Source organism: Equus asinus, chromosome 23, assembly GCF_041296235.1.
Source record: "Equus asinus isolate D_3611 breed Donkey chromosome 23, EquAss-T2T_v2, whole genome shotgun sequence".
NCBI lineage: Eukaryota > Metazoa > Chordata > Mammalia > Perissodactyla > Equidae > Equus > Equus asinus.
The window spans coordinates 50,821,194-50,834,023 of NC_091812.1; the positions used below are offsets into that span (position 1 = coordinate 50,821,194).

Here is a 12,830-nt window from a genome sequence, read left to right on the forward strand (position 1 = left end):
TGCTTTCAGATTCTATTCTGAGAATAAGACCTCTCAAAAGGCCTTACTTCTTTTCTTTAAAAAGAAACCCTTGCATCTTCCCAAAGAGTTGGATACTAAATATTTTTAAATCATATTTTTATGGAAGTTTTTTCCCCCTAAAAATACAATGGAAACTAAAGTCAGAGTAGTCAATTTTAGAGCTACCAGGAACTTAGAAGGTCTTATAGCCTAGTTCTTTTAAAAATTAAACCCACAGAACCCTTTTGCAACTGAAATGTTACTAGGAAGCCAAAAATCTAAAAGAGATAAAATCAGAGCTGTTTTGGTTGAAGTGCAGGTAGGGGTCCCAGATAGCCAATGGTTGGATCTCCAGTTCATCTGAGAAGCCCCTGAATCAATCACTCAACATAGTTATAGAACAAGGTTTGAAAATCCCTACTCTAGTTTAATTTCCCTATTTTAGAGATGTGGAAATTGAACCTAGAGAAAGAACTAGACTTGACCAAAATCATAGCCTGATCTTCTGACGCACAGTCTATTTTTCTACTTGGCGGCACTCAAATGACCCTGCTTTTAAATTTTCCAGGCTCCTTACTTCCATCCCACCTGAGCCCTGGTTTTGGTGCTGTCATTTACAATAAAATAATGGATGGGTGGAATCTGGAATCCGCAATCACCGCAGAACAAGAGCAATGGGTTGGATTCTCATTTCCATTTTTTGCATCTTAAACATCTTTCAAGGTGGCGTATATCTCAGCAGATTGCACGGAATAGTTCATCTCAATGAGTTAGCACATAGAAATTGAAAATATAAGATAATATTTTTTGGGTTTTACTGTCGTTTTTCAAGTTAACCTGGCACACTGCCATGACCCCAGTTCAGGCCTTTATCATCTCAAGCCTGGACTACTGTGGCAGCCTCCTTAACTGACATCCCTGCTTGCCATTCATCTCCTACTCCCATCCCTCCCAGACACTGTTGCCAGATTAACCTTCTCCAAACACCTCTTTCATCATTTCACTCCTCCCTTTAATGGCTCCTCATTGCTTTATGGACCAATTCCAAATCTCCCGTCTGAAAATTAAAAGTCTCTAACGTCTGGCCCCAAACCACCTCTTGAACTCCTGACACCTTCAACTGGGTCCCTCTGTTCAGTCAAACTGGTTTAGCTCTGCCCCCAAGCCTGCCTTGGACTTTTGCACTAAACTCTTCTGCTTTTGTTCTGGATATTTCTCTGCCTCCCATGCTTGTCCGTGGTTCCCTACACCTCCCCAGACTCCACCCGTCTTCAAGACCCAGGCCAGGAATCACTAGTGTACCGTAAGCATTCAAGAATTGTTAGCATTAATATTATAATACTTGTCTTTTAGTTTTATACTTTTACTTATTTCTTTTATTACTATTTAATTCTTTAAACAGCTTTATTGAGGTAAAATTTACATACTGTAAAATGCAACTTAGCATAGTGTTTTCAAGGTTTATCCATGTTGTGGCACATATCAGAACAACGTTTCTTTTTGGTGGAATAATATTCTATTATATAGATACACCACATTTTGTTTATCCATTCACCAGTCGATGGATATTTGAGTTGTTTCCACTTTCTGTTTATCATGAATAATGCTGCTATGTGCATTCTCATACAAATCTTTGTGTGAATGTAAGTTTTCACTCTCCTTGGTAGATACCTAGGAGTAAAATTGTGGGTCATATGGTAAATTTATGTTTAACTTTTTAGTAAACTATCAAATTGTTTTCCAACAGGACTGTATTATTTTACAATCCCACCAGCAACATATGAAGGCTTTAATTCACTTATAATAATAACACTTTTTATTATCTTTTTGATGATAGCCATTCTAGTGGATATGAAGTAGTATCTCATTGTGGTTTTGATTTCTATTTCCCTAATATACTATTTCATTTTAGCCATGCATTTGTATGTTTTTCTTCTCATTTGATGACAGCTCTCTGAGGTTAGGAACCATCTTGTACATCTTTTTTCCATAGTATCTAGCACCCCACCTCAAACAAAGTAGATGCATAACAATTATCTGATGCTTGACATTAAAATATTATAATTTATTTGTGAAGGAGAAAGGAATTAGCATTAATTGAGTGTCGTTTCTGTGTGTGAAATTTAAAACATTATCTCCTTTAATTCCCATTTAATTTAATTGCAAAATAAGTATAAGATGTGGAAACAGACCCAGAGAGTTGAGGTAACTTGCCAACTAGGGTCATACTGAGCTGAGATGTGAACACAGGACTTAGAGTCTGTAACTCTAAAGCCCAGACCACATAAGTAAAAACAGTTAAAATGTCTATAGGAAACCCTAGAGTAGAAAATCTGACAGTTGAATGTGGTGACAATATGGACATGTCTTCCCACATTGTTTCATAATTAATATTTGTCTCTTTCTCTCTCTCCTAGTGGCTGTTGTTTTCCAAGCAACTTTTCTCATCTTTTGGCGAGTTTGAGAGCCCATACAAAAGCCCCTTAGCCTCTAGTTCCCGCATTTACATGCATTTGGCCTTTCTTTCCCCACCAGTGTTCCACGAGCTGCGGGGAGGGCACCCAGACTCGAAGTGCCATTTGCCGAAAGGTGCTGAAAACCGGGGTCTCAGCGATTGTCAATTCCTCCCTGTGTCCTCCCCTCCCGTTCTCTTCATCCATCAGGCCCTGTATGCTGGCAACCTGTGCAAGTGAGTATGTTGGAGTTTTGGGGATGGGGAGACGGACCCCACATCGAAGCAGCTGTAGCCTTCCCTAAACCCAAAACCAATAGGGCTTTGCCCGTGGAAGGCAGCAGGCTGGTAAACTCAGCTGGAGATGGAAAAGGAATCTTAATTACACGTGGCCAGGCAGAATTCTCTTCCCTACTGGAAAAACAGTTTGCAGGGGGTAGAGCAAAGTTCACTCGCTGGCATACAGAGATCTGGAAGCTGGAGTCAGCATATTACTAATGAAGTCTAATGTTATCCACTCTGGGGTTTTAAACTACTCTAAACAGATTTGTTCTGTTTAATATTAATCCCTAGAGTCCTAACACTTCTGGGCCCCCTCCCCATGTACACTAGGGCCCTGGTGCTCTGCAGAACCCAAAGGGTAAACACTGAAAGGGAGACAGTCTCCTTCCCTTTGTCCTCTGCCTCTTTTTATGATGCTGACTTATTTTTTTTAAGTCCTTTTAATGAGAGGACCTGCCTTTTCCCTGGGATCCCCCTCCATCTAGAACCCTGCATTTCGGCTTCTAGGGGTAGAAAGACCCAGCAGGGTGACAGCAGGTTGCCCCCACTGCACCTCATTAGTTCTGGGTTTTGATTGTGGCAGCAGCTTGATGGTCCACAGCTGGTAACCAGTTCCTCCTTTAAAACCTAAGGCAGTACAAGAAGACCCCAGCCAAACTAAACTGAAGCTTTCTTGCCCTCTTCTCCCTTTCCTCCCTCCACCTCTCTTTGTCTTCTCTTCACTCTCCCCTTTTCCCTCTCTTGTCGCTACATCTCACTCTTGCCCTTCTCTGCTCTCCCCTTCTCTTTCTATATCCGTCTGGCTTGTCTTTCATTCTATTCATTCCAGGGCCGGGGCGGCCATCCACAAAGCACAGTCCTCACATTGCGGCCGCAAGGAAGGTCTACATCCAGACCCGCAGGCAGAGGAAGCTGCACTTTGTGGTGGGGGGATTCGCATACCTGCTCCCCAAGACCGCAGTGGTACTGCGCTGTCCCACGCGGCGCTTCCGCAAGCCCCTCATCACCTGGGAAAAAGATGGCCAGCATCTTATCAGCTCCGCCCACGTCACCGTGGCCCCTTTTGGCTACCTAAAGATCCACCGCCTCAAGCCCTCTGATGCGGGCATCTACACCTGCTCTGCAGGACCAGCGCGGGAGCAGTTTGTGATTAAGCTCATTGGAGGCAACCGGAAGCTGGTGGGCCGGCCCTTGAGCCTGAGGAGCGAGGAAGATGCCCTCGCGGTGAGGAAGGCCAACCCTAAGGAGGCCCTGCAGACCCACAAACACCAGAACGGGATCTTCTCGAACGGCAGCAAGGCTGAGAAGCGGGGCATCACTGCTGACCCGGGGAGCCGCTATGATGACCTCGTCTCTCGGCTGCTGGAGCAGGGGGGCTGGCCCGGGGAGCTCCTCGCCTCGTGGGAGGTCCAGGACTCCACGGAAAGGAACACGTCCTCAGAGGAGGACCAAAATGCTGAGCAGGCCCTCCTGCACCTGCCTTTCACCATGGTGACAGAGCAGAAGCGCCTGGACGACATCCTCAGGAACCTGTCCCAGCAGCCCGAGGAGCTGCGTGATGTCTACAGCAAGCACCTGGTGGCCCAACTGGCCCAGGAGATCTTCCGCAGCCACCTGGAGCATCAGGATGTGCTCCTCAAGCCGTCTGAGCGGAGGACTCCCCCCGTGGCCATCCCTCCTCATAAGCACGTGTCTGGCTTCAGCAGCTCTCTCCGGACCTCCTCCTCTGGGGAGGCTGCGGGCGGCTCCCGCCGGCCACACCGCAAGCCCACCATCTTGCGGAAGATCTCAGCTGCCCAGCAGCTTTCGGCCTCTGAGGTGGTCACCCACCTGGGGCAGACTGTGGCCCTGGCCAGTGGGACACTGAGTGTACTTCTGCACTGTGAGGCCATAGGCAACCCGAGGCCTACCATCAGCTGGGCCAGGAACGGAGAAGAGGTTCAGTTCAGTGACAGGTGAGGCTTGCAGCTGTCTGGTCTAGGCAGAAGCCTGGACAAGGGGCCACATCTTGACAAGGGCACCCAATTCACTCTTCCTTCAAGGTGTTTCTAAGGGTAGGGCTTAGAGCACTGGGCCTCAGGGGTGCCTCCTGGGTTTCAAGCCCTCTCTTAGCACTGATAGACTCTTAGAGCAGAGACAAGGTATTTAATTTCTCTACACTGTATGCTCTCATCTTTATAGGGTAATAGCAACAATGCCTAACCACCCCAATCCCCATAGGATCCCAGAGATTAATGAAATACTCTCTAGATAGCTTTGAACTTTTGGCAGAAAGGTGTCATTCCAAGCCAAGGCATTATCACACTACCGGTTTGTGAGATAAACCACTGAAAAGCTTGTACACCAGACACTTTCTCCGTGTGTGGTCCCCAGGGCTGGGGAGAGAGTGCGGCCAGCAGCTGCTGTTCCCTGTGGATGAGCCTGTTCTCTGTCTGGGCTGGAAAAGGCTGTTTGTTCCAGAAAGCTTGTATTCCCAGTCGGACCTGTGATTAGTTATCCTAATAGCTCTTGGTGTCTGTTTTGATGTGTCATTACCGGGATGACGGCATGTATTACATACTTGTTTCCCTGGGCCATTGCCATTCATATTGGAAAATCAATAGTGGTAGTAGAAGTAATAACAATATTTTTTGAACGCTGCCTATGTGCCAAGCACTGTGCGTACATACAATTTCTACATACATTCTCGTTTGATCGTTATAGTGGCCCTGACAACAACAGTGATAGCTGGCATTAATTGAGTAGTTACTATGTGCCAGGCTGGTGTAAACTCATGGCGTGTTTTATCTCACCAAGTTCTAACAGTAGCCCTGAGAAGTGGGTGTAATTTTTATCCATACTTTATAGAAGAGGAAACAAAGCCAGGTAACTTGCTAAAGATTATATTTATTAGGTGATGGAGCCAAGATATGTGCCAAAAATAAAATAGGTACTCACTTAAAGAATTATAGACTGTGGATGGGAGAGGAACCGTTAAGGTTGTCCAGTCCAGAGTCCTCATTTTTACTTTTTATTGTCTCTGAGTCCATGTAAAATACTCTTTTCATTAAATATAGTTTTAAATACCATTGTTTGGCTAATCCTCTTCTCTGGTTTGCTTTACCCAAAGAAGGCAAGAAGCCAGGATTTCTTGTGCCAGATGGTATGCCAGGTTTATTTATATGTAACTGCATTTGTTATTCTAACAGTCAATCTACAAGATTGACACTATCCTCCAGTTTTACATAGAAAACCAAGGGTCAGCAGCTCGCCCAGGATCCCACTTTAGTGAGAGCCAGACCGAGGATTCAATACCAAATTCATATGATTCCCAAGAGAAGCTCTGTCTGCTCTTCTGAGACCTGGTGAACAAAGGAGACTTTGTCCCTATCTTTTGTGCCCATATCTTTTGTGCCTTTGAAATGTCAATAAGGTTGCCTCTCAGCCTTAGTACTTTCGGACCAAATAGCTTGAATAATGCTAAGTATTTTTTCTGGGTGCTCTTACTATATGCCAGACAATGTGCTCTGTGCTTTAAAAGCTTTATTTTGTTTAATCTAACCAAAAAACCTATGAGGTAAGTGCTATTGTTGTTACCACATCAGTAATAAGAAAGCTGAGGCACAGATGTTGGACCCACACAGAAGCGCTAGAGACAGGGTTTGAAGGCAGGCAGCATGGCTTGAGAAAATGTGCTCCTGACCTCTCTGCTTGTTTGCTCCTTGGTCCTCAGCTCAGACTCTTCTTGACCTAACTGCTATGATTCCTGCAGATCTTTCCAGAAATCTTTATAACAAATCTGTGGGTCAGGCCAAAGTGTGGGTTAGGCCAAAGTTTCAGTAAATCCCCTTGAGGCCACTGGGTCACTGAGAGGCAGCTCTAGGGTGAGACCCCCAAGATGTTAGACCCCCAAGATGTTGGGTGCTGGCTGAGAGTGGTGCCTTCTCAGGTACCTGACGGTACCCTGGAACTCACCTGTATCCGTGTACCTGTCACAACTGTTGTGCCCAAATCATGTCATCTCCACCAGCGAGTCAGTTTCTCAGTGTAGGTACCATTTTATTCACACCCCTGGGCCTGTTGCCCAGGAGTGTTACTATTGGGTTTGGAGACAGTAGCAGTTGGCTGTGTGAGGGAAAAGATGAGAATTAACATTTCTTTACTAACTACATACACCGTGCCCCCATGCTAGCAACTTTCATAGCCGTCATCTTCGTTAATGTCCAGCACAATGAACTGTTATTTCTATTTTAGAAATGAGGAAACTGAGGCTCACAGTAGTTAAGGAACTTGACAATGTTAGTAAAGGGCTAGTAAGGGCTAGCTAGTAAAGGGCAAAATCCAGAGGGCAAGTTCAAAGCCAGTTCTGCCCAGCTCATGTCCATGGTGTTTTGAGTGAATGTGTATGTTCATACCTGCATGCATCCCCTATATTTCCCTTGGGCCGCCAAGGTACCTCAAGACCCTTGCTTGAGGTAGGGGCCCTTCCTTTGAATAGCACCTACTTCTTCCTAAAAGCTGTGGAACTAGACAGGCTGTCAGGAAGGCGAAGGGGTCCTCAGGGGTCCTCAGCTGTGCCTGCGCCTGCAGGCAGAACGTTGAGGCCGTGGCTTACTCAGAGGTCCCAACAATTTCCTTGAGTGCTAGAGGGTTGTGTTTTGTTGGGGTTTTTTCCTGAAATCCAAGGATCACAGCCTATGTAGGTCACTTGGCGACTACAGGAAAGATGTGGAAGGAGTTAGCCAAGGCTTCAGGGCGTCAGGCTGCTCTTGCCAAGGCCCTTCACTTTTCATGGCCTTAGTCCCTTCATTTCAACAGTGAACGGGTTGTACCGACTTATCTCTGAGGTCCCTTCTACCTCCTTCACTCATTTATAAAAGGCCACACAGGGTTAGAAACCAGGTGCTGATGGGAGTGGGGAGAGCCGGGAGTGCCAGAACTTCAAAATTTGTTGCACAGGTTGTTTCTGCTCCACAAAACAGGGGTTCATCGATCACATGAGTTGGGGATGTGCTCACTTAAAGCTAAACAGATGTGTTTACTGCTGGATTTTACGTCTATTTTTTTAATATAGTACTTGATATTTTTCTTTTTTTATTATTAAAGTAATAAAGGGACTATAAAACAATTCAAATAATACCTAAATCTATAAAGTAAAAATGCAAGTCTGCCTCATCCCCCGATCCTATTCCCCAGCGGCTATCACTCGTAATAATTTGGTATACATCCTTTTGGAATTTTTATATATTTTACTGTATTAAATATAAAACACATACACATAGGATTTTTTTTAATGGCATATTATTCATGTTTAGAAATTTGACTTGGTTTTTATTCAACGACATGTCTAGGAGACCTTTTCATAATAGTGTGTAGAAATCTTGATCACCTTTAACAGCTGATTGCTATTCCTGAATGCATTTAACTATCACCTAATTGAAAATTATTTTGGTTTTCCTTTTTTTTTTTTGTTTACTCTGTTAAGCGTTCTAATGTGTGTTGTGACTTTCCAAGTGAACAATATGGTATGCGGTGTTTTCCAAGTACTTCTTTGATCACTGAGCAATTTTTTGGCCAAGTAATCTCAGGGATACCAATAGTTCTTGAAATCCCACTTAGGAAACATGACTTTTGCTTTTAATTTTCACCTTACTGGGTATTGAGAGTCTAACTTTAATGGCTTTAAGATGAAAAAGGTTCAGAGGAATCTTTCTGGAGAAGAACACATGGCAGCCGGATGCTAAAGATGCTGAAGGTGCCAGACCTAGGACAGCAGAGGGCAAATCCTGGGTCTTCAGTCACCAGGACATGGGTGGGGGTGGGGTGGGGAGGAGCATTAAGAGGAAAAGCATGAAGGGCCTGAGCAAACAGTTTTACGGTTCTTACTGCTATCAAAATTTTTCTAGATCTAGCCTGGACAGAGCTTTTTAATACAAGTTGATGGCATGCAGTAGGGAAAAATAGATTTCCATTTCTGATCTTTGACATCATAATTTGTCCATTTTACTGAGCTGGCCAGTGAGAAATATGGCTGGAGCTTAGTTTTCTATACAGTTTTCCAAGGACTGTTTGAGAAAAGAAAGTGAATGTATCCGTCCAGAGCACGCAGGAGGCATAGAGCTGCTTTGGGACTGCTTTGCTATGGGCCGTTGGTGACCTCTTTTGTGTTGGGTTTCATTGCCTGTCATCATTACTGGGTCCAGTAGTGGTTCAGAAATTCTCATTTATTTTCAAACAGAGAAGTGCTGAAATGCCCAGTGTTATAGTTCAGTTAGTCTGGTTTTGCTTAGTACCCAAATCCGTATTTCTGAAAGAGTCTGCAAGATGCAGCTGGCTATTGGTCTGTAGGACTTTGCAGTGTATGAAAGTGTGCTCTAAGTAGCCTAAGCCAACAGGCTAGGTCAAGATAGGAAGGAAACGACTGAGAGAAATCTATTAGCTCTTTGGCTTTTAAATATGCTAAAGCTTCATTTGAAAGAAATTGGTTTTCTGAAAGAATCACTAACAATTCAGATACAACTGCATCTCATCATATCTATAATTTACTTGTTGAAATGAATTCACACGTTTCTTAGAAGCACATGTGAACTTCTCAAGCAATAGTTTGCAGGGTGTCCCTGAGTGTATCATGACAGACTGGTTCATCATAATCCCTCCTCCTTCCTCTATTTCACAAACATTCCCATGCTTCCTCTCAGCCAGACCCTATGTTAGATACTAGGTATAGAGGAAAGGAAGACTCATTCCCTGCAGGTGAAACTCAAAGTCTACTTTGGAAGCCAGAGAAGTAAAGGCAGAGTTTAAGTGCTAAGAGAGGGGTATGCTTATTTATTCATTCCATACATATGTATTAATCTACCTGTTATATGCCAAATACACACCTATTCACTGGGAATATTGTGGTGAATGAAACAAGTCTGTGTTCTCTTGCAGTTCATGTGCATGTAGATTTCTGCTCAAATGGCACGCATCGAAAAGGCCTTCCCTGGTCACTCCATCTGAAAGGGCACTCCTCATCACTTGCCAGCTCTTTAACTCTGCTATTTTATTCACAGAGTTTTATTTTCATCTGACATATTATGTATTTATTTGTTGATTGCCTGTCCTTAAGGGTAGAGACTTTCTTTACTCCTGTACCCCCAGTGCTGGGAATAGTGCATGGCACCAAACAGGTACTAAATAAATAGTGAATGAATGAATGAGTGGGGCAAGAAAATGAACACAGAAAAGTTAGCAAGAAAAATATCAGATGGTGATGAATGTTGGGCAGCAAATTAAAACAGTGTGACAGGAAGTGATTTGGTGACCACTTTAGCTGGATCCTCTGATGAGGTTACCTGTAAGCCAAGATCTGAGTGGTGACCAGTGTCCAGCAGTATGACATCAGGAGGAAGAGCATTCCTGGGCGAGAGAAAAGCAGTGCAAAATCTCCAAAGTGGAAATGAGCTCAGTGTGTGGAAGGAACCATTTGGCTGGAATGTGGTAGACAGAAGGGAGAGGTGGTATGGGATGCGGCCATGAGGGTAACCAGAGACCAAGAGGAGTTTAGGTTTTGGTATGAGTCCCACAGCAAGATTTGGGAGCATATTAAGCAGGCAAGCGAAATGATCTACTTTCCATTTTCATAGACTCACACTGGCTCCTTTATGGAGAGTGTATTGTAGGAGCATGAGTGGAAGCTGGGGGCTAGTAAGGGCTCTTTTGCAATCTTCCCTTGAACTCCACAAAAACGTGCTGGGCCTTAGATGTAGTGAGGGGCGCCAGAGGGTGAGACGATAACTGAGGAGAGGTCACTGCTCTCCAGAAACTAAGAGACACTGAAGTGCTGGTGTGGAATAAAATAACTTAGACCCAAAGTTTGTTTTAAACTCCAACGGGCAGGATACTTCTCTTAAAACCTTGAAACTTAAAAACTTGAAAAGTGGATGGAGGAGGTGTTTCAAAATTCAGTGTGCATCATAATTACCAGGAACTTGTTGGAAATGCAGAGTCCCATATCCTACCCTACCCCAGAAACTCTACATATTAGAGCCCCATAATTGGCATTTTAACAAGCACTGCAGGTGATTCTGAGGCAGAGGTTCAAGAACTTCCTTTAGGAAGCACGTTGAGAAAGAAAAAGGGAGGAAGGTGAACCTCAGAGCAGAATTACGCACTTGCTATTAGTTCTGTTAAAAGATTGGTGGAGGTAGGCAGAACTCCGTGCTAAAATGACACGTAGGAATTCCAAGCACCCTCCCATCTTCCTGCCTTCCCGCCCACATCTTTGCACTTTGCACGTGGGTGAGATCTAGTTCACACTGGGCGTTGGATTTGAGAGAGACCACAAAGGGCCAGTCTGTGAAGGAAACAGACATGGTAGAAGCTAACACACTCCAAATCTGCCAGTTTTCTGGAAAAGTCCTGGACTGGCTAGAGGTTAAAATAACTAAGTATGGCCACCTGGTTCAGCCTGAGAACAAACAAGGACTGGACTTCCCAGCCCAGCCATTGGGAGTGAGTTAGAAAGTTCTTCTCCGAGGGCTGTGTGCCTCTCGATTTAGAAAACAAGAGAACTCTGCCTCATTTGCTCTTTGCTTTCATTGCGGAGTCCTTTTAACTCATGTGGACCTGTAATTGATCGGTTTCACCATATTGCTGCCCGGCAAAGTCCATCAGAAAAGAAGTGTTATGGCCTCACCTCAGGCCTGCTGCATTAATGGTACCTGAGTGGTTTGAAAACATTAATGTTGTAGCTCTAAAGTAGCCAACTTACATCCCAGCAATATTTTGCATACAGAAGGCTGTCTTAGGCACCCCCTAGGTTGTTGATTATGAGTTTTTTAGAGTCCTACCTAATATTTCTACTCTGTTTATTATAGAATTGGCTTCTGTTTGCCCACCTCATATTCTAAGGCTGCGTGAAACATCTACTTCTCTTGGAAAAAGACCCCTCCCCACCAAAAAAATGTTATTCTTCATTTGTTCAGAAAGAAGAAAGTTGTCTCTCCAAACATTCCTTATCTAATCTGAGCTCTTAGCAGCATTCTACACTGGTAAGCACTTCTTCCTAAAACACTTTCTTGCTGCTTTAGAGACCACACACGCTTGGTTTGCTTCCTACTTCTCTGGTTAGTCTTTCTCAGTCGTCTTTGTGGATTTCCCTTCCTCTACCCACCTCTCATCTGCCTCTTGGGAGTTTCTCTCTATACACTAATGTTTCCAAGGCTCCAGCATTCCCCTGAGTGCGGATGATTCTCGCACATCTCGTAGCAGACCAAATCTCTCTTCTGACTCACATGTTCACTGTCTGCTGGACAGCCTTACCCAGATGCCCTACTACAAACAGATGAGCTCTATATAGCTAAAACTAAACTCCTGAATCCCTGTCTCGGTAAAGAGTACCCCCATCCATCCAGCTTCCCAAGCCTAAATACTTCTAGACTGTTCGAACTGCTCAGTGGCTCTTTTGTTCCTCCATTTTTCTTGTTCTCACTGCCTCTACTTTGGTTTACCTCTGTCAGCTCTAGATGGTTACAGCAGCGTCCTAACTCTATATTTGCTTTCTCTGGACCAAGGGCTGGCAAATTACAGCCACTGGCTTTTACATTTTTTAAAGGGTTATTAAGAATGGCTTGTGAAGTCTTATTAAAAGAGCCATTGAAATTGAGCCCAGAGCCGTTAGGTTAACTTGCTCAAGGTCTCACACTTAAGTGGTAGAGCTGGGATTTGAACCCAGGTTGTTTAAAGGGTTATTAAAAGAATGGCTTTTAAATGTTTAAAGGGCTGTTAAAAACAAAAAAAAAGTGGAATATACAAAAGAGACCATAGGTGGCCGTCAAAGCCTAAAATATTTACTATCTGTCCCATTACAGAAAAAGTATACTGCCTCTTGCTCTAGATCATTCGACATGCTACTGCCAGAGCATCTTTCTAGCAAACCTGCCCATGCTGTTCCCATGCCTCAAATTCTTTTAATGCTTGCCATCACTTGAGGATAAGTTCCGAATGCCTTAGCATGATTTACAACACCTTTTATCATTTGACATCTGCTTCTCTCTCTGGCTTCATCTCTTACATTGAGCTCAGTCCTTCAGCAGGACCTAATTACTTGCCGTTCATGAATTTGCCTGGGGCC

At 44.1% G+C, this 12,830-nt stretch overlaps 1 protein-coding gene across 3 annotated transcripts in view; it reads left to right on the forward strand.

Moving 5' to 3' along the window:
• ADAMTSL1 (ADAMTS like 1) overlaps positions 1-12,830 on the forward strand; it is an 852,153-nt gene that overhangs the window by 736,553 nt on the left and 102,770 nt on the right. For all 3 annotated transcript variants that reach the window (XM_070495595.1, XM_070495594.1, XM_014845577.3), the window contains 2 exons: positions 2,536-2,689; positions 3,564-4,689. In XM_070495595.1, the coding sequence (XP_070351696.1) occupies positions 2,536-2,689; positions 3,564-4,689 (1,280 nt within the window). The remainder of the gene's footprint in view (positions 1-2,535; positions 2,690-3,563; positions 4,690-12,830) is intronic.